General features: G+C 40.7%; 1 protein-coding gene across 1 annotated transcript in view; it reads right to left on the reverse strand.

The window, feature by feature from the left end:
* Nucleotides 1–22,500, reverse strand: part of LOC311034377 (phospholipid-transporting ATPase ABCA1) — a gene marked incomplete at its 5' end in the record, with an annotated part of 244,246 nt that overhangs the window by 35,925 nt on the left and 185,821 nt on the right. Inside the window, 3 exons of the mRNA XM_084042257.1 lie at nucleotides 640–781; nucleotides 6,342–6,448; nucleotides 8,284–8,346. Coding sequence (XP_083898383.1) covers nucleotides 640–781; nucleotides 6,342–6,448; nucleotides 8,284–8,346 — 312 coding nt within the window. The remainder of the gene's footprint in view (nucleotides 1–639; nucleotides 782–6,341; nucleotides 6,449–8,283; nucleotides 8,347–22,500) is intronic.

A 22,500-nucleotide genomic window follows, 5' to 3' on the forward strand; every position in this document is an offset into this window, starting at 1 on the left:
TGTAAATTAAGTAAAGCGGATATTTAACAATAATTTAACTCCTGAGAGAGTAAAATACAACCAAATGGACCCTTACGGGTCCATTTGGTTTCATTTTACACTCTCAAGAGTTAAAGATCTACATTAAATAAGGGTCCATTTGGTTACCAACTCTCCATCATTTAAGCTGGGGACCATCTGGAATCCCCTCAAGGGCCGCTGGCGGTCCCCGGACCACTGGTTGAGAACCGCTGATATAGGCCTATATTGTATGGCTTCTGCTGCTGAACTGAACTATCACTCTGAGACTCTAACGTGGCACACATGCACTCTGTGGTTGAAATATATTGTGAAAAGGATATTAGTTTTTTTTATTCATGGGTTTATAAATACATATATGTATATTTGTTATCAAATTTGCCCGTTCTGACAACCCCATTAAGACAGCAAATCTATTTGTTTCCATCATGTTGTACTTACCAAAATAAGGCACAGGTGGGACAATGAAGTATCTTGGCCTTTAGATAATCCAGTAACGACATGGCAAATCTAATTTGTGTTTCGTCTATCACAGAGTACGTATTAAAGTGCAGCGTTTTTTCAAACTATAGCCCAGAGAGAGTAAAGAACAAAAGAGAAGACGTATAACGGTTACGTTACCATGGCAACCTCTTTCTCCGGCACCCCGCGTAACCTGGCGTAGAATTCCAGGTGTTCTTGCCCAGTGAGCAGATCGTTGATGGCATCGAACTGGGGGCAGTATCCCATGTTCTGGTGGACATACCGCATCTCTGTTCGTATGCTGTCAGAGGGAGGTAAATATAGAGATGTGTGAATGGTTCAATAGAGAAAAGAGATATTATGTCATATTTAAAAAAAATATACAAAACATTATGTCAAAGGAAAGCTATGTTCAATTAGGAGCACTCTCGTCAAAGTTCACAATTATTGGTAGCTTGAACAATGAATGCAAACAACACATGTGTCAGGCAGAAACCTTCTATCTCCATATTTCATCTGTATATGTTTTTATATAAATAAATGACCGACAATGTCATGCAAAAGTAGCGAAAATAGCCGATCTACAAGCTCACAACGCGTTACATTGCAACGCCTGCGGTTATGTCTCGCAACATCACCATGACTTGCAGACAAAAAAAAGTTTGTCGGCAAGCCAAGAAAGATATGACTGGGAAGGCTGTTCTTTAAATTAAAATGTAATTGCCTCTGACGTGGTGGGTTATGATATTAAATAATGTACAATTTTAAGGGCCCTGTAATAACAACACCACCTTCACAGTGGCCTGATAATTAAATAGTTTCTTCACAGGTGGGCCAAGGAAATAGGCTTGTTATCTTAAGCCTTAGGTCACTCAAGATGTTCCTCATTATGACACATCACTAGTGTGATTTAACCACTTCAACCACGTACCTATCCTGGGGGCGAACATTGTGTTAAAATAGCCGATCTACAAGTGTAAAGGTTTTGTACATGCATTATTATTATTATTATTATTATTATTATTATTATCATTATTATTATTAATACTGATAATGATGATACTACTAATAATAATAATATTAAAAGCATGAACAGCAGTATTGCAAGTTGCCACACTGATGCAAATAATACACAGAGGAGAGGAGGAAAACACTCGAGGAGACATTCTAATATCCTATCATAAGCGCAAATTGTCACTTATTGAGCCAAACAAGCAGACACAAAAAAAGAACACAGTTTGCCAGTCACGATACAATGGACAAACCAAAGGAAAGGAAAGGACTGGCCATGTCACTCTACACACGCATTCTCAATTGATCAATGGTTCAGCACCACCGCCGATGGACAGCGACAGGCCATGTGTGCTGTGATCCAGCACCATACTTGTGGATAAAACACACCAGAGCAGCAAAGCAGCATACAGAGCAGCCGCCTGACTGTCACAGTCTCCACAGAGACAGTAGGCTATGTTGGTAGTTAACCCTTTAAGACCCTGAGGGGGCGATTCTTAGCTAATGTCTTCCAAATCCCAACAGTTTTCTGAAAAAACATATGTTTCTATATCCGTGGTGCTCAAACGTTTTCAGGTCAAGGACCCCCCAAAATGATATGTATTTTGGCCACGGAGCCCCATCTCAAAACATTTAGTTCCAGGGACCCCCCAGAAGCAAAGATTTAAGTTAAACATGTTCGCTTTAAAATAATATATATATTCCATTTGCACACATGTTCATGATTTTTCAAAAATAGCCAAAGTGTAAAATAATGCTTTTTAGCTCAAATCAAAAAGTGACACAGATGCGTTCCAGGTCTTAATGGGTCAAGCCATTACCAACACAACAGCAACAGAATCAGATGCAAAGAGTTAAGGCGGTTACACACCGGCGATTATGCGAATATACGCAAAATTCTGACTTGTTCCGAATAATTAAAAGAGCTTTTTCGCTTCGCTTTTTCGCTCCATGGAAGCTTGCATTGACTTTATAAGGTTTTTAAAAAAACCTATTATTCGCATGAAAGAATCGCCCCCGGTGTGTAAGGAGCTTTAGAGCGCATATAGGGGCACCTTACATTTTAGAAAGTCCACCGCAGCTGGGGGCTCGCCGATGGCAAAGGGCAATTTCCAACAACTGCAAAAATCTGTAGCTGCTTGTTCTGCTGTGCTTTTTTTGCGTGAACTTGCTCTGGCAGTATTATTAGAGGAAGGTAGAGGAAAGACATATAGTGTGTGGGAGGTGTTGAAAGGTCTTAAGAACATGCTTGGCCACAAGCAATCCACCAGCCGATCAGTGGAGGGCAACCAAGATAAAGCAAATTAACAAATTAAATCTATTTTTCAACAGGTTTGATAATACAATCCTCCCGTTAGCCTTCCAGCTCATATCCAAGCACAACCCATGTTTTCATATGTGTATATATATATATATATATTTATATGAGTCAACATGCAATGTACTTGACAGCTAGTAAAATGGCGGACTACCCTATAATATATTGTTAAAGAGGTGGTGCCATGGTTTTGCACTTTTTCTGTTTTTCATGTGTCTATGAGGTTGATAGAACTTCATTAAGCCCCCTGGTGGTGTTTTTAATGATGTTTTATGTCTTCTCTGACTATTTTGAGTTTCTTCCTGGAAGCTGAAACCTTGAGGGTCAAACGTGCCAATAGAAAAACAGCCATTTAATGACACAGTAAAATTATACCCTCCCCCTCATTATCATAACACAACAGGTGTGGGCATGAGGAGGAGGAGGAGGAGGGACTAGGACAGGTGGGTGGTGCTAAGGTGAGAACCAGGTATACTTAATGAACTGGAGGCGTGTCCACATAAAGACATAATTTTAACACTTTCTGTAAAAAAAAAATCTTCCTACTAGTATAACCTGATGATTATGTTTTTTTTTTTTTTGGGGGGGGATCACTGAAAATCACGGCACCCCGTCCTTAACTTTTAAACTAATCCTTGCAAATGTGAAATTAATCAATATCGAGCAACAACATGGCCTATTTCTCACTTAAAATGTTATCAGGGATTATTTTTAGGTTGTACTAAATAGGTATAGATATAGTGCCATCAATCTTCAGCACTCCACTTCCTCAAAAAGTACGCTAGCCTACGCTACGCCCACTGCCTGGCTGCAAGCGACAGCTCAATAAGGTCTGGCGACAGGCAACACAGTGACTCGGTGACATGCACTGACAAAGTCACTGCTATAGTGTGAGCGCAGGGTCAGGATGCAGAAAGAGTAGTAGGAGGCTGTCATTTAGCCCATTGAGACCGGGAACGCATCTGTGTCATTTTTTTGATTTCTTTGGCTATTCAAAAAAAGCAGATACAGTACACAAGCTCAAAGTGCGGCACCGAGTGCCGCACTTTGAGCTTGTAGATCTGCTATTTTTTTGAAAAATCGTGAAAATGTGTGCAAATCTTTGAATATATATATATTTTCAGAGCGTTTTTTTTACTCATTTTTTTGCTTCTGGGGGATTCTGCAAATGTCTTCTAAATCCTAATAGTTTTTTTTTTTTTGTACAAAAACGTATGTTGCTATATATATCAGTGGTTCTCAAACGTTTCTCAAACATTTTCATGTCCAGGACCCCCAAGATTATATGTATTTGGCCGTGGACACCCATCCGAAAACACTTAGTTCCAGGGACCCCCAGAAGCAAAGATTTGAGTTAAAAGTGTATATATATATATATTCAAAGATTTGCACACATTTTCACGACTTTTCTTAAAATAATATACCAAATATACAAGCTACGAGAGCTTATAGATCTGCTTTTTTTTGAATAGCCCAAAGAAATCTAAAAATTACAGAGATGCGTTCCCGTTCTTAATGGGTTAGAAAGGACTGTCGTGAAGAGAATGACAGTAATTGCTGCATGAATCAGCTGAGTTGTCAGGTGATGTAGTAAGTTGCACAGCTGAGCCATGAGCTGAGTATCTGTCGTAGATACTGTAACTACTGTAGGAGCTTGACTACATGGCCTGGCTGAACTAACACAATGCTCAATCTTGACAATATGAAGAGATAGATACTATGACTTAGGCACTATACTTAGGATAGGCACTATATTTCCAGAGTCCAATATATTTAGCACATTTTTAAGCATATTTGAAACTTTTTTGGAATGCTTAAGTAATAATTCTTACGTGTATATATGTACATTAAATAGCTTTGCAACAAATAGTGCCAAGTTAATTATGGAATTGGTTTGTCCGGTGGTGAGGGTGGTGTGTTCATGTTTCATTTAAGGAACTAAGAAAAAGAAAGAACACTCAGGTCACTCATGTATTTAAGATAAGATAAGTAAGTTGAACGATGGCAACATTGGTCGATTCAGTTGATATCTTGTTTGGTCCCAAACAAGATATCACAACAACTATTATAAACAGCTTCCTCTGCTTTCCTGGTAACTTCTTTATTTATTAAAAATAAATGATGACAGTAGAAAATCCAATGAGCGATTAATCAAGGTTGTGCTGTGTAGCACCCGAGGTAACAACAGATACAACAAATGATCTGTGAAAGCAGACTAGAGAGCAACAGTCACACCACTAGATAAAGGAACAGAATACTTCCTCCCTCTTGTTAACAAAGAAAACAATCCCATCATTCTGTGAGAGAATCCTCTCCAGCCCTCCAACCCAATTAAAGGGCTATACCTCCTACTATATTGTAGCATATCCTTACACTACTGGCTGGATTGCCATGGGATTCTCTGAGTGCAATCGTGCCTCTCTTGATGGTGAACCCTAACCATTTGAGTGACCCCATGACCTTTCATCTAATGCCAAAATGCACACAAGGCATCTCATAATTTAACAGGCAGAGTGAAAATGTACAAACCATACTAATTTTGGTGATCCAATGGTCTGTGTTCTAGTGCCAATTCCTTAGGCTAAACATTTTAAATTATGGTAGGCTACTTTATTTATTTTTAATTGCATTATAATTCTTTTTTTCAGCTTTTGCTGTTGTTTACGGTGATAATCAGCCAGTGAAATACCCTGACCCCCCCCCCCCCCCACTTCTTTTCAAGCCGTCATAATTAAGGATGAATAATGTGAAGGGAAAACAAAATTCTAACACAGAGATGCCTTTCCTTCTGTTCGATCCTCAGCCTAATCGTTCCTCTGTTCTTTGAACACCACAAGTAATGAGCTGAAAACATTAGAGTGGGCGTATATTCCTGTCTGTTTTTCAGGCTTCTCTGTTTTTCCTTTCCCCTAAAGGTGTCAAGAGATACTTCCTTTGATCTCTGCTGGCCATATTAATCAAAATTAGCAGCGCCCGTGTTAGGCATTGCTCTGCTCAGCTCCATCTCTTTGTTGAACACAAAGCCAATTAACAGTGGTACGACTGAATAACTATGGCAACTGTGACGCAGAAACCAACAGCAACGCGCCGTGAACATGTGCCAAAGCCTACTTGTGCTTCATAGAGATGCCTGCTAAAAGGTCTTTTTTCACTCCTAAAAATAAAGCAACACGGTTATGAAAACGTTCCCTTCTCAGAAATGTGGCATTTCTGAGAGAGAACATGAGAGAAACAAAGTTGAAAAGGGGCAGAGAAAGCGGAATGAATAACACGAGGAAACCGAAAGCGAGAGAGAGAGAGAGAAAGAGAGAGAGGGACCCCTGGTTGAGAAAAACAAAGAATGATCTCCAGAAAAAGAGAGAATCAGAAACCACTGACATGAGGTACAAGAGTTGCTGAGAAAGCGAGTGAGACCAAAAGATAAATAAATAAATATAATTCCCTGGGCTCTATCCTCGTGTGGAGCAGCCATCTTGGGTGGCTAATTATGATGGGTGGTTTGCTGGGCTAGGGGGAAAGTTAAGCGCCTCACCTGTATCCATTTAGGAAGGCCTCGCCACCGGAGACTGGGATGTCTCCTGTCAGCATCTTGAAGGTGGTGGTTTTCCCAGCCCCATTGATTCCAAGCAAGCCAAAACACTAGAGGAGGAGACCAAGGGGAATCCTCATTAGGAACACACAGAAGACAAAGTCTCCCACTGCAAACACAAGGCTTTTTTCTATAGGAACACAGTGATTATAGCAAAGGGATCTTGGTGCTTTGTTACACATAATGGCGCTTTTAATTGGTCTGCAAGTATTTTTTTCAGCTCAATGATAACCAGTGTGATGGTCGTAGTGTAGTGTAGCTGTAGTTCCTCTCTCTACATTGGCTTGGGCTGTAATATAATTATATAATATATGGGTTATTATATTATATAATTAAGCGCCTGGGTTATTATACTGTATTATATAATAACCCAGGGGTCCTTGAGGGGTTTCCTGGGGGTCCCCTAGCAAAATGAGATTTGGTTTAATTTAACCATATAATTCAATGGCTAGAAGAGAAGAGCATGAGAATGACTATTCAGTTTGACTCTCCACTGACATCTCAAATTCTGTACTAAATCTAATCTAACAAAAAGAACCGTCTCTTATGGCAGCTTAACACGTATCAATTTGGTGTTCCTCAACATGAACATGTTTGAGAAGCACTGATTTAAACGGATCACTGTTTGCACTTTGCACAGACGTGTATAGTCTTTGAGTTTAAACAATATTGTTTCAATGTTTTGCCATGGCAGTCAACGCCTAAAACAACAACTGACAGACGCCTTTGTACACAAGGACACCTATATTCTCTAAATTACACACACACACACACACACACACACACACACACACACACACACACACACACACACACACACACACACACACACACACACACACACACACACACACACACACACACACACACACACACACACACAACAAACAACAGAGCAATCCCAGCAGCATACACCGCCTCCAGTCACAACAAAGAAATGACTTCCTCCTCCCTTGTCTTTGCTTGATGTATCCACTTCCTCCTGAAGGGCACTTGGCAGGAAGTGGCCTCTACGGAGGCCTGTGGTCAGGTGACCTAACCCGCAGGAAGCTCTGGCTGGCTACCCGTATAAATATTTGATTTCTGTCATTCATTGATCCGTACCTGCTTGTGACCTGAGCATGTGAATGCACGGCATGAGGATCAAGCTGGACGTAAATAATGCATGAAAATGCAGCTGTGTGTGATCAGCGGGGTCCTGTGAATCACATTATTCCACTGGCATTTACACTGGGCTTCTTGGTTAAACAGGGGAAGGCAGGATATGGTTGGGGAGCACTACAGAGCACAGGTGCATGTCAGTGATTCAGATCATGTTTAAATGGAATAACCCTGGGGTATCGTGTAGGGGTGTGTGTGTGTGTGTAAATGCATTGGGTGATGATATGACAAATGATAGAGAGAATCTCTGGCAGTAAGTGTGTGTGTGTGACGTGTGCATATCATATACTTTTTTACAAAACAGTTTTTACTACTTTTGCCGGCCATGGGTAGGCAACCCGGCCTGGCGGAGACTTGCGCTCCCATTTTTCTAGTCTTTTCCTGGTTTTAATCACTTAAGCCAAATCAAAACAAATCTAGAAGCTATGAGTTTGTAGCTATTTCCGCTGTTTTTTTGTTTACTATTCTTTAAAAACAAAATTGATATTATCGTCACAATACAATACTAGATATAGAGATATTTGGTCAAACATTGTGATTATTTGATTTAGAATCACTGCTGAAATGAACAACTTGTTCTTTGGTCTATTTGGATTTTCAAACGCTAGAGTGGATATTACCATGTTGTGGTATTGGCACTGCCCAGTAATGCAGTGCCAGTGTGTGTGCGTGTGTGCGTGTGTGCGTGCGTGCGTGCGGTCATTTCTGGAGGTTTTCAGCTCACCTCTGCTGCCGGTACGCCCACACATATCCTGTCCACAGCAGGGGTCTTCTTTCCCGGATACACCTACATGGAGAAGAGCATGAAACTAATCAACCACACATGATAGAGAGAGAGAGAGACAAGAGAGAGAGAGAGAGAGAGAGAGAGAGAGAGAGAGAGAGAGAGAGAGAGAGAGAGAGAGAGAGAGAGAGACAGAGAGACAGAGAGAGAGAGACATTTTGGTGCTCACACTTTAAAAGGGTGGATGGCCGTGAGAATGGCGTGATAGTCCATATAGCAGGAAGGAGGTGAGGTGGAGGGAGCAGGTGGAGAGAGAGAGAGAGAATGGAAGAGAAAGGAAGGATAGTTAATCTGGGAGGCACACTTTGCAAGAGAAAAGCAGATGGGGATGTGGTGAAAGGAATTATGGGAGATACGCAGGCAGGAGGGAAAAAAGAGTAATGGTCGTGTTTATCTTAAACTTGAATGAATCGGTGATCGCAGTGCAAACGCACACATATATACACAACAACAACAATATTGTTTACATGCGACGATTGACTATTCGTGTACCAACTTTCTCAATTACTGTATGTGAAAACAATTGGATTGAAAATAAACCTTTTTTTTCAAGTGCCTCTCGACACAATGTCGCAAAGTATATACCAGGCTTTATTCTACTGGATGTTGCTGTTGAAAGGCTGTGACATACAGAAAACTAGACTAGGTCAAAACCTAGTATAAGGGGTCCCTATTATGGACTGGATTAGTATTAGTATTTGTAATTTCACAAATTTCACAAATATATCTCGTATCTCCCACAAATAAAATGTGTTCACAATATTTCTTATTCTGATAAGAATCTGGCTTTAACAGTGGAGGACAAAATACTGAACCCCATTACAAGTCAAAGTCAAAGTATGCAAAATTCGGCTTTACTTGCTTTAGAAATATTCAAAAATACATTTTCTTTTCAATGTCAACACATTTCTGTGTTCTTTTCACAATGCATTTTACAGAACCTTGTAATTCTCTGGCACAGAGCCTATATAAATGCCTCTAAAAACGTAAGCTTAAAAAAAATAAACACAGATTGTGGCCTTGATCACCTCAGGATGGCTTCATGCCCTTCATAGTCACATAAAATGTTCAGGCTAGTTGAGAAAACATGGGAACATTCCCACCTCAGAATATCACACTTCTTTAGAAAGCTTGGCCTTTCTGTCTTCCTGGGACTTTCTGCTTCTCAACGTCATCTCTGGTGATGGAAGGTCAGCTTTATTCATTTCCAATGAAGACAACCTTCCTGGCACTAGACAGATGGAACTTGCCCAAACAGGGTGGAGGGGCTCACTTAGTTATAGGGAAGTAAATTGGGCATTAAACTCTTCGATGATGTGGTCAAGAAGAGGAGCAGCCATGTTTCGTCTGACATACTCTTGACATACTACCTGAATGTTCACAAGGTTCTCAATTAGCCTGAACCCTTACTGTGACTGTGACAGACTGCAACAGGTATCTCAAATGAGGTGAACATGTCTCGAGAGGTGACAGGTGAGAATTATCAGCCTGGTAAGATTATTCAAACTTGCAGTGGTGTACAGTAACAATAAGTATACTTGAGTATTGAGTATATACTTCAGTACTATGTTTAACAGTAATGACAACCTCCATATAAATGTTGTGACGTCAAAAGTGCAATATTTGTCTTTGAAATGCAGAGGAGTAAAAGTTTAAGAAAATACTCAAGTAAAGTACAAACACTAAAAAGATGTACTTAAGCACAGTAGTCAAGTAAATGTACTCTGCTACTATCCACCACTGGGCTTTATGGTGTAAATTACAGCACATTTATGGACACTGAATGGAAGAATCACTAACTGGAAATTAGTTTTTCTATATACTGTAGATGGATATTCAATTAAAATTACACAGTGTTATAAGCAGATTATAATGTATTATAAATATGCTTACAATGCATTATAGACACGTATAGACAGGCGTGCAACAGTGTAACGCAGTGGGGCTGTAGATGCGACGCATGCGCAGTTTGAGCAGCCAGCGTAAGCATGGCGACATTCTTTGACATAAAAATGCGAATTAACAGCTGAGATTTAGTGATATCAAAAAGGGGCTTCGCAGTCACATGCACATGGTAATGGTCAATGGCTGTGCACAATTTGAGATCAATAGCTCCAGGCACTAAGGAGAACCGGGCAGAACAATCTTTGACATAAAAATGCGAATAAACAGCTGAGATTTAGTGATATCGAAAAACGGGCTTTGCAGTCCCATGCACATGGTAATGGTGAATGGCTGTGTGCAATTTGAGATCAATAGCTCCAGGCACTGAGGAGAACCGGGCAGAACAATTTTTGGGCTCAGAGGTTTGTGGAATTATAGGAGGATGTTATCAGCATATTCCATTTGTTCAAAAAAATATTCTGTTGTTTAAAACTCGTGTTTAGTTGCTACTAAAAAAATAACTACTGTTGTTAATTGAAATATACAGAAATCCACATCCATAAGCACGCCCTGCCTGCTAAACCAAGCCCTCTTGGATCTGCAAGGAATAAGCAAACCAACCCTTAATACTTTACTTAACAAATATACCTGGCGAACATGGCATACCCGGGCACAGCGTGGGAGGACCATTAGGGACCATGGCAAAGTGGTTTCAAAAGGGACATTGATTCCTTTCTCTGTCACAGAGTGCAAGACATAGTCCTTGTCGCTGCATGGTCATGGATGTGACAGTTTATATATAATTTACCACTCAAACACTGTGTTCCTTTGAGGTACAAAAGGATAGAGAGATGAATCACAGCCAATTTCAACAGTTGAATTGCTCTTAAGTCTGAGTCACACTTGCATGCGTGAAGCCCACAATGACTAAGAGAAAAGAAAAAAAAAAACGATAAGGCTACTTGCATTCAAAAGCCGATTCCCGTTTTACGTAGCTATCAAATAAAAGTAAAAGTAAATCAAAAGGTGAAAGCAATTTGCTGCACGGTGCATTTTGGTGTGCATTCTCTGTGCTCAAATTACTCAAATTATGGATTATCAAATGCGCACTATGCATGAGCATATATTAACTCATTCACTGCCAATGACGTCTTTTGACGGCTTTAAATCGAAAGCCCTCACTGCCAAAAAAAACATGCTATTTTCAACGGCGTATGACAAGCGAACGGGAGGTCGTGATGACATTTTTTTTTATTGCGAAAGCACACTGAAACCCTCCATGATTAGCAACCATCAGGGGATCGATCTGTGACTACTTGAAAAGGTAAGAAAACATCACATGATGTGCTTCAGTCTGGGCTTTTTGGGCTATTTAGTGAATGGCAGTGAATGAGTGAAAATTGCCTAGAGGGCGGGTCGATGGTGACGTCACAAACGTAACATCCATACTCGCAAGGCGCTCCGTTTCTACAATCCGTACCAAACTTGGCACAAACACTGTTCAGCTGTTCAACACTGGCATGAGAATAGTCACACCAAAACGACTAAATTGCACACATATGGGGCACTACAGCAGTGTTGCAGCAGTTTCTGACACTTCAAATGCCCATAGCTTGGCGACCATTGCTCTGATCAGCGCAATATAGGACTAGATTTAAAGGCCGCACAGCGGCCTGAAAACCTAGTTAATAAAATATGCAATACTAAATGAGGGCAAAGATAAGAGCAATGAAAAGTGTATGGGATATGTTCAAACTCATAAGCCATCTCATAAGACAGGTTGGTGAAAGCTGTTGGAGCTGGTAGGGAGGGCAGCCCTGTGTACCGGGAAAAGGAAATACGTGTCGGGACGGGTACGTGGGTGGTTGTGGACGTATACGTGCACGTGTTTTGTACACATGCAGGCAAAATGCTATGTGTATGTCCTCATTCTGTAAGCCAAATTGCTGAACACGATGCATTGCTTTGATGTAAAAGAATGAACAATAAAAACAAAAAAAACTTTTGTATGATGTATGACGAAGTAGGGCATTCATTTACCAAAAAAAAAGAAAAAACACACGCACACACAGACACACACACACACACACACACACACACACACACACACACACACACACACACACACACACACACACACACACACACACACACACACACACACACACACACACACACACACACACACACACACACACACACACACACACACACACACACACAGAGAGAGAGAGAATGTTGGAATATATAGATACAAGGTTTCTGCCTGACGGCAACGAAATGCTTTGATGACTGGTGTCAGGAAAAAAAGGTGTAGTTTAAAATCTTCACAGAGCATCGTGGTCAATTACATTTTGTCACATTTCTTTGCCAGTATCAGAAACAGCAAAGGGAGGCAGACCAGTGCACGATGAGACTAAATGTAAATGTTGCATAGCAACAACCTTGCTTGTTCAGGCAGTCGGGGAATATTTTCTGGTACAAATTATTCTTGTAATGGAATCGTTGTTGTTGAACTTGTTGCCAAGTTCCCTTCACATTTCAATGCGGAGGGTAACAAAGCATTGGAATAGTGAAATGACATTAGTTTACTCCCTATTTAACTTGAAAGTTAGTTAGCAGTTTTATTCAAATTCAAGGTTTTATTCAAATTAGACAAATGACGAATTAGCAAATGCCACTTCAGGCCCGGAAATCACTGATATTCCATTCATTACATGCGTAGCGAGCATGCCGAATGCATTTGCTGAAAGCAAAAAGGCAAAGCACAGAATCAGCCCTTCTCTCACCATCACTCGGTATGTTCAGTACAGCTACATAACACTTTGAGCGTGTAGTAAAGTTCCGTTATCCAAATAGAGTCAAAGGATAATCTCCTTGTGAACTGTAAGGCGAGGCAAGTTTATTTCTATAATACATTTTAAGACAGACAGATCGATGTACCTTTAACAATTTATCCCCACATAAAACAGAAAAATACAAATACAGCGCAGAAGAAATTATACAAAAATAATAATAACTCAGTAAAAGGCAGCAGCAAACATAATTGGCTTTAACTGAGAGTTGAAGCAGACCTGAAATATTCTGGGGAGTTTGTTCCAGATATGGCGGTGCATAAAAACTGTTTCTCCACATTTTATTTCTGACTCTAGGTTTAGAGAGCACGCCTGTCCCAGGCGTGCTCTCTAAACTGTCTCACCTGTCACCTCTCGAGAGGTGACAGGTGAGAATTATCAGCCTGGTAAGATTATTCAAACTTGCAGTGGTGTACAGTAACAATAAGTATACTTGAGTATTGAGTATATACTTCAGTACTATGTTTAACAGTAATGACAACCTCCATATAAATGTTGTGACGTCAAAAGTGCAATATTTGTCTTTGAAATGCAGAGGAGTAAAAGTTTAAGAAAATACTCAAGTAAAGTACAAACACTAAAAAGATGTACTTAAGCACAGTAGTCAAGTAAATGTACTCTGCTACTATCCACCACTGGGCTTTATGGTGTAAATTACAGCACATTTATGGACACTGAATGGAAGAATCACTAACTGGAAATTAGTTTTTCTATATACTGTAGATGGATATTCAATTAAAATTACACAGTGTTATAAGCAGATTATAATGTATTATAAATATGCTTACAATGCATTATAGACACGTATAGACAGGCGTGCAACAGTGTAACGCAGTGGGGCTGTAGATGCGACGCATGCGCAGTTTGAGCAGCCAGCGTAAGCATGGCGACATTCTTTGACATAAAAATGCGAATTAACAGCTGAGATTTAGTGATATCAAAAAGGGGCTTCGCAGTCACATGCACATGGTAATGGTCAATGGCTGTGCACAATTTGAGATCAATAGCTCCAGGCACTAAGGAGAACCGGGCAGAACAATCTTTGACATAAAAATGCGAATAAACAGCTGAGATTTAGTGATATCGAAAAACGGGCTTTGCAGTCCCATGCACATGGTAATGGTGAATGGCTGTGTGCAATTTGAGATCAATAGCTCCAGGCACTGAGGAGAACCGGGCAGAACAATTTTTGGGCTCAGAGGTTTGTGGAATTATAGGAGGATGTTATCAGCATATTCCATTTGTTCAAAAAAATATTCTGTTGTTTAAAACTCGTGTTTAGTTGCTACTAAAAAAATAACTACTGTTGTTAATTGAAATATACAGAAATCCACATCCATAAGCACGCCCTGCCTGCTAAACCAAGCCCTCTTGGATCTGCAAGGAATAAGCAAACCAACCCTTAATACTTTACTTAACAAATATACCTGGCGAACATGGCATACCCGGGCACAGCGTGGGAGGACCATTAGGGACCATGGCAAAGTGGTTTCAAAAGGGACATTGATTCCTTTCTCTGTCACAGAGTGCAAGACATAGTCCTTGTCGCTGCATGGTCATGGATGTGACAGTTTATATATAATTTACCACTCAAACACTGTGTTCCTTTGAGGTACAAAAGGATAGAGAGATGAATCACAGCCAATTTCAACAGTTGAATTGCTCTTAAGTCTGAGTCACACTTGCATGCGTGAAGCCCACAATGACTAAGAGAAAAGAAAAAAAAAAACGATAAGGCTACTTGCATTCAAAAGCCGATTCCCGTTTTACGTAGCTATCAAATAAAAGTAAAAGTAAATCAAAAGGTGAAAGCAATTTGCTGCACGGTGCATTTTGGTGTGCATTCTCTGTGCTCAAATTACTCAAATTATGGATTATCAAATGCGCACTATGCATGAGCATATATTAACTCATTCACTGCCAATGACGTCTTTTGACGGCTTTAAATCGAAAGCCCTCACTGCCAAAAAAAACATGCTATTTTCAACGGCGTATGACAAGCGAACGGGAGGTCGTGATGACATTTTTTTTTATTGCGAAAGCACACTGAAACCCTCCATGATTAGCAACCATCAGGGGATCGATCTGTGACTACTTGAAAAGGTAAGAAAACATCACATGATGTGCTTCAGTCTGGGCTTTTTGGGCTATTTAGTGAATGGCAGTGAATGAGTGAAAATTGCCTAGAGGGCGGGTCGATGGTGACGTCGCAAACGTAACATCCATACTCGCAAGGCGCTCCGTTTCTACAATCCGTACCAAACTTGGCACAAACACTGTTCAGCTGTTCAACACTGGCATGAGAATAGTCACACCAAAACGACTAAATTGCACACATATGGGGCACTACAGCAGTGTTGCAGCAGTTTCTGACACTTCAAATGCCCATAGCTTGGCGACCATTGCTCTGATCAGCGCAATATAGGACTAGATTTAAAGGCCGCACAGCGGCCTGAAAACCTAGTTAATAAAATATGCAATACTAAATGAGGGCAAAGATAAGAGCAATGAAAAGTGTATGGGATATGTTCAAACTCATAAGCCATCTCATAAGACAGGTTGGTGAAAGCTGTTGGAGCTGGTAGGGAGGGCAGCCCTGTGTACCGGGAAAAGGAAATACGTGTCGGGACGGGTACGTGGGTGGTTGTGGACGTATACGTGCACGTGTTTTGTACACATGCAGGCAAAATGCTATGTGTATGTCCTCATTCTGTAAGCCAAATTGCTGAACACGATGCATTGCTTTGATGTAAAAGAATGAACAATAAAAACAAAAAAAACTTTTGTATGATGTATGACGAAGTAGGGCATTCATTTACCAAAAAAAAAGAAAAAACACACGCACACACAGACACACACACACACACACACACACACACACACACACACACACACACACACACACACACACACACACACACACACACACACACACACACACACACACACACACACACACACACACACACACACACACACACACACACACACACACACACACACACAGAGAGAGAGAGAATGTTGGAATATATAGATACAAGGTTTCTGCCTGACGGCAACGAAATGCTTTGATGACTGGTGTCAGGAAAAAAAGGTGTAGTTTAAAATCTTCACAGAGCATCGTGGTCAATTACATTTTGTCACATTTCTTTGCCAGTATCAGAAACAGCAAAGGGAGGCAGACCAGTGCACGATGAGACTAAATGTAAATGTTGCATAGCAACAACCTTGCTTGTTCAGGCAGTCGGGGAATATTTTCTGGTACAAATTATTCTTGTAATGGAATCGTTGTTGTTGAACTTGTTGCCAAGTTCCCTTCACATTTCAATGCGGAGGGTAACAAAGCATTGGAATAGTGAAATGACATTAGTTTACTCCCTATTTAACTTGAAAGTTAGTTAGCAGTTTTATTCAAATTCAAGGTTTTATTCAAATTAGACAAATGACGAATTAGCAAATGCCACTTCAGGCCCGGAAATCACTGATATTCCATTCATTACATGCGTAGCGAGCATGCCGAATGCATTTGCTGAAAGCAAAAAGGCAAAGCACAGAATCAGCCCTTCTCTCACCATCACTCGGTATGTTCAGTACAGCTACATAACACTTTGAGCGTGTAGTAAAGTTCCGTTATCCAAATAGAGTCAAAGGATAATCTCCTTGTGAACTGTAAGGCGAGGCAAGTTTATTTCTATAATACATTTTAAGACAGACAGATCGATGTACCTTGAACAATTTATCCCCACATAAAACAGAAAAATACAAATACAGCGCAGAAGAAATTATACAAAAATAATAATAACTCAGTAAAAGGCAGCAGCAAACATAATTGGCTTTAACTGAGAGTTGAAGCAGACCTGAAATATTCTGGGGAGTTTGTTCCAGATATGGCGGTGCATAAAAACTGTTTCTCCACATTTTATTTCTGACTCTAGGTTTAGAGAGCACGCCTGTCCCAGGCGACCTGAGAAGTCTGGATGATTCAACAGAACACCGTAATGGCTGTCGTGATAAGTGGGGTGACATTTAATCAGGCGAGACAGCTGAGAGTGTGATGCCGTACTAACCAACCATGCAAACAATACAGCCCTGCTGCTGGAGATCACACATTACAAGCCCGCGCGTCGAGACTCCAGGAGAAGCCGAGTGCTTGCTTAATGGGAAGAGCATGACAACATTGCAGAGATCCAATTCCCATCGGAGTCACCCGTGCTTAAAATATATGCGCTCGTGTTACTTTAAGGTGCTTTGAATAAAAAGCATCCCACAATTCAGTTGCATAAGTATAATGTCTGAGAGAAAGTGAGGCTGGATTAAAAAATGGATGCGATGAACTGGCCCTTAAAAAGTAACTTTTTGTAGGTGACTTTAAAGCATCCGGATCACACATACTAGACTCAGATGCACTTTTTCAAAGAATGAAATATCCTTGAAAATGATCTATGCTAGAGAATTGTATTAAACAAAAAAATAAAGAAAAAAAATAAAGACAAAATAAACAGTGCATCACAGTGCAAGTGTCATTGCCTTTTTTGCAACAGTTTATCATCTTCACGCCAAACTGTATTTGCACCCATCTGTGCCCCTCTTGCTTTATTAGGTGGTTTAAATATAATTACTATCATAAATGAATGGGATACATTTTTGGTAATTTTCCAAATCCTCTCCCAAAGTCCACACGGTCGGGTATAGTGCCCATTATGGTCAAACTGTGTTTTTTTGTATTCAGAGGGGCTGAATAAACAATGAAAAAGTTAGATCTCTCACTTGTGCCGCTTTTCCATTTCAGCTACATAAAGGTCCTTCGCGTTTTAAAAGCAATTCAGAATTTCATCCCATTTCGATACAGGTTGACCAATCATTGTTGAGCTGCCCAGGGATGAGGTTAATAGAATGGCGGCTGTAGGCACACCGGGGCAAGTTAACCCATTAAGACCGGGAACGCATCTGTGTGTCATTATTAGAATATTTTTTTTGCCTATTCCAAAATAGCAGATATGCAAGCTCATACTCTCGGTGCACTCGGTGCCGCGCTATGAGCTTGTAGATCTGCTATTTTTTTTTAAATCGTGAAAATTTGTGTCAAAATCTTGGATTATATATATTTTTAAAGCAAACATTTGTAAAATATTTAGTTCCAGGAAACCCCAAAAGCAAAGATTTGAGTTATAAATGTCCGCCAAAAAAAGAGCAAAATAATTGCACAACTTTTCATGATTTTTCAAAAATAGCAGATCTACAAGCTCATAGCGCGGCACTCGGTGCCGCGCTATGAGCTTGTCTATCTGCTATTTTTGAATAGCCCAACGAAATCTAAAAATGACACAAAAAATGATGCGTTTCCGGTCTTAAAGAGCTAAAACTCAATTGAAGTTGAAGGTAAAATTGGAGTGATCTAGTTAGGTCACACCGTCGAGGAAAGCTTGGGAGTACAAGCATGTGATGGTCTGCAGCTGTATTGTGTGTGCAGTCTGTGCACGTGACAGTAAACAACTTGAACCTGAGCGTAACATGACCAGTAAATTAGTTCCACAGAATGCATTGTTCCTGGCTGCCGGGCTGCCAACCCAGTCACTGAAGTGAACAGCCTCTCAAAAGATTAGACTATGATAAATGGATGGGATCTCTTTTGGTATTTTTCCTCATTCTCTCTCTCAATGCCAAGAGTGCACAAACACACTTCACACAGATTGCATGGAAAACCAGGAACTATCACTATGCAATGCTGGAGTGGTGTATTATTATTTTTTTTAGAGGATCCATGAAGTACCATTGACCCATTGCTGCAAGCATGGAATCAGTAAGTAATGATTAGACATGGCACAATTATTAGGGAAAATGTTTTTGCAGCTAACAGTTGTTAGCTTATTTGTGATTAAAGAGGACCTTGTGTGTGTCAGGGAGAATGAAATCTTTTTTTCCTCCGTGTGCGGAGAAAGAAGTGATTTTGGAGGTGTTGGTAGTGTTAATTTACATAGTATAGAGACGTTTCTGGATGTTATACTGTAGATTGTGGATAAACATTGTTCCCACATTTTCTCACACTTAACCAATCGGCAATCAGCAAATACTGAAACAAATGACAACGGGTTGAAACTTGTTAGAAGAGCAGAAAGAGGCACCTGAGTAAGAGAGAGTAAAACACATTTTCTGTGCAAATATCAGTACATGTAGGTGTTTAATAGATACTAAGGTGTTTTTTAAGTTAAATCAAATGAAATATTATAATTAAAAAGCTACAGTATTAAAGCAGCACAATGCAACTTTTCCTGCACAAGTGCTGACATTTATACCGTTAAGCTAATAGAGCCAACACGCTTGCTCAGGGGATAAATGTTATCTTGACCATCAGGTCAAAATTCAGATCCTGTGTCTAGGAGAGACGTGACCTTTGCCACGATCTGAATGTCTCAATAGAAGAGCAGGGAGACAAACCACCCCAATTGTATAAGTTATATTGTATTAACATACTCTACCATACAGATTAGACAAAATTACATTTTATTCACGAAAGAAAATGTGAGTCTTTAAGTGTCTTTAACCCATTAAGGCCTGGAACGCATCTGTGTCACTTTAGATTTCTTTGGCTATTCAAAAATAGCAGATATACAAGCTCATAGCGCGGCACCGAGTGCCGCGCTATGAGCTTGTAGATCTGCTATTTATGAAAAATCTTGAAGAATATTATTTTTTAGATTTTTTTTCAAAAAACTGTTAGGATTTAGAAAACATTTGTAAGAATCGCCTCAGGTCTTAATGGGTTTAGAGGAACTGGCCTAAGATCAGTCGAGTTCACCCTCTGGGGAGCATGACGGTGCACTTCAAATTCCAAGGCAATCCAGTCAATAGTTTTGTTATCTTGTTTGGAAGTCCAAAAATAACAGTGGAAGCCAAAGTCAGCAGTCGATACAATACAAACTAAATATTACAGATACAGCTGCTATCATAAAAGTGTTTTTAAAAAAAGGGGCAATGCTCACATTCCCTTGTCCACCACAGTCTGTATTTGGTCCGAGTTTCGGATCTCGGAGCCACTTCTAAACATCAGAGGAAATCAAAGGACCACTACACCATCTTTCAAACGGTGCCATTAGGCCTACATGCAATCTGACAGGCAGCGAGATGCCACACATCGCTCAAAGGTTGTCTAAACTCAAACAGCTGTCAGAGTTGTTCCATAAAACTTTCCTCTGTCAACTTAGTGAGTGACTGGAAGGTCAAGTTGACAGTGTTGGGGCTTTTCAGACACTAACAGGCGGATGCAACCGCTATTTCACTCCGCATCGATTACTCCGCTAACGCGAACACAGCCCGCTAACCAGAGGCTAGCATTTGGGGCACAGACAGCAGAGACACATTCCTGGGCAAGATAATGAAGAGAAGGAAGGAGGAGGAGGGGCGGGAATCGAGGCGCGTGATGGATGGCCTGTCGATTTGCTTCAGAGACATGCTCAGATTTATGACAGGGCCCGGCCTGTGATGCATGGCCGCCAAAGCCATGCGCTTGTTGATCAATGCGTTGTGTGTACCCCCCCAACCCGAATGGGACACAGCTGTAGGGGGGGAGTTGGCGAGAGGGCACAGTAATACCTTCCTCCTGCCAAACATCCACTGCTGTTTATAATCAACTGCTGGCTCTCTCTCTCTCTGTGTCTCTTCACAGATACATATAATTAAACTTGAATGCATTCACACAAAGTTCTTATTTCAAATCTAACTGCAAACAACCAGTACACTTAAAATAATAATATCATTATATCTATAATTATATCTATCTATCTATCTATCTATCTATAAAGATAGATAGATAGATAGATAGATAGATAGATAGATAGATATCTATGGTATATGGCTTACAGCTGTACAGTTCTCAAACGTAGCACCAGCACCATTGACTTATACTATATCGTTTCTGTCGGGTGGACACATTGGATGTCCAAAACCGTTCCTTTTATATTGTTATTTTAAAAGCATTTTTAAAATAGTGAAAATAGCCGATTTACAAGCTCACAGTGCGTCAAGCCCGTTTTACTCTTTAACGTTTTGGGCCCAAACTTGCAGTACCAGAAGTGGCCAGTTGGAAATCTGTGTCTACAAGCAAGCCCTCCCAGTCCTGGGGGCCAGACCAGCACACCCTCCTCTCTGCACATTATTTCACCAATGCGAGATCTGTGGTGATACATTATCTGATCTGTTCTTTAATTACCCGGCGTATGTCTGTGTGTCTGTGGGACCGTGCGTGGTGAAAGATGGAATGCGACGAGGATGCCAAGATGTAGCGACGAAAGGTGGCGGGGCGTCAAAAAGGTTGAAAGATCGTCCAGATGTCGAGGACAGCGCTGTGAATCGCCCACCCGTCCCCGTCCCCCCGTCCCCACAGGAGAGGAACATCTGCTGTCAGGTGAGGTGTTAATCTGGGCTGTGACGAGGCCCATTCTAGGATGGATGTGTGTTTTTCCTGCACAGGTTGCTGTACCCCTTAAGAACCCCAATAATCTTGAATCCCTGCAGCCGCTCGCAATGTCTTATGGGCAGCTAATGGTAGCGATTACCACCCTCTCCTTCTCATTTCCTCCCGACACTGAAAGGAAGTGGAAGGCCACGGGAGAGGAAACAGCTGGCACCTTCTCCGCTTACGTAACTATAGAACCAAACTCTGCCTTCCAGTAACGTTTTCCACAGTTCAACGTGTGAAACCAGCACCTTCTGTCGGGAGTTTTCGACACCGTAAATTAGCGAAACGCTAACTAATTAGCGGTGAGTCGGGGCTATGTGGTGTGAGTGCGTTACATTTCAGTCCATGTGTGTGTGCATATGTCTTCTGAATTATATTACCCCTATACTCACTCCCACATTGAGGTGGCATTTGTGAGAAAAGGTGCACAACACGGCTACGGTGCAAAATTTGCTACGGGCATGCTGTAATTAGCAGCGGATAGAAGACGGATAGCATTCCCTGCATTAGAATGAATTATTAAATATCTCCACCCTTGTTAACCCATTGAGACGTGTCACTTTTTGATTTGAGCTAAAAAAAGCATTATTTTACACTTTGGCTATTCAAAAATAGCAGATATACAAGCTCATAGCGCGGCACCGAGTGCCGCGCTACGAGCTTGTAGATCTGCTATTTTTGAAAAATCATGAAACTGTGTGCAAATCTTTGAATATATTGTTTTAAAGCGAACATTTGTAACTAAAATCTTTGCTTCGGCGGCCAAATACCGGTACATATAATTTTGGGGGTCCTTGACATGAAAATGTTTGAGCACCACTGATATAGAAACATACATTTTTAAGAATACTGTTGGGATTTAGAAGACATTTGTAGAATCGGCTTCAGGTCTTAATGGGTTACATTTGGAGAGGGTGGATTATAACCAAATGAACTACCCCCCCTATTTCTCTGTCATTCTAT

Source organism: Gymnoscopelus microlampas (genome assembly GCF_963454915.1).
Source record: "Gymnoscopelus microlampas genome assembly, chromosome: 19".
NCBI classification, from domain to species: Eukaryota; Metazoa; Chordata; class Actinopteri; order Myctophiformes; family Myctophidae; genus Gymnoscopelus; species Gymnoscopelus microlampas.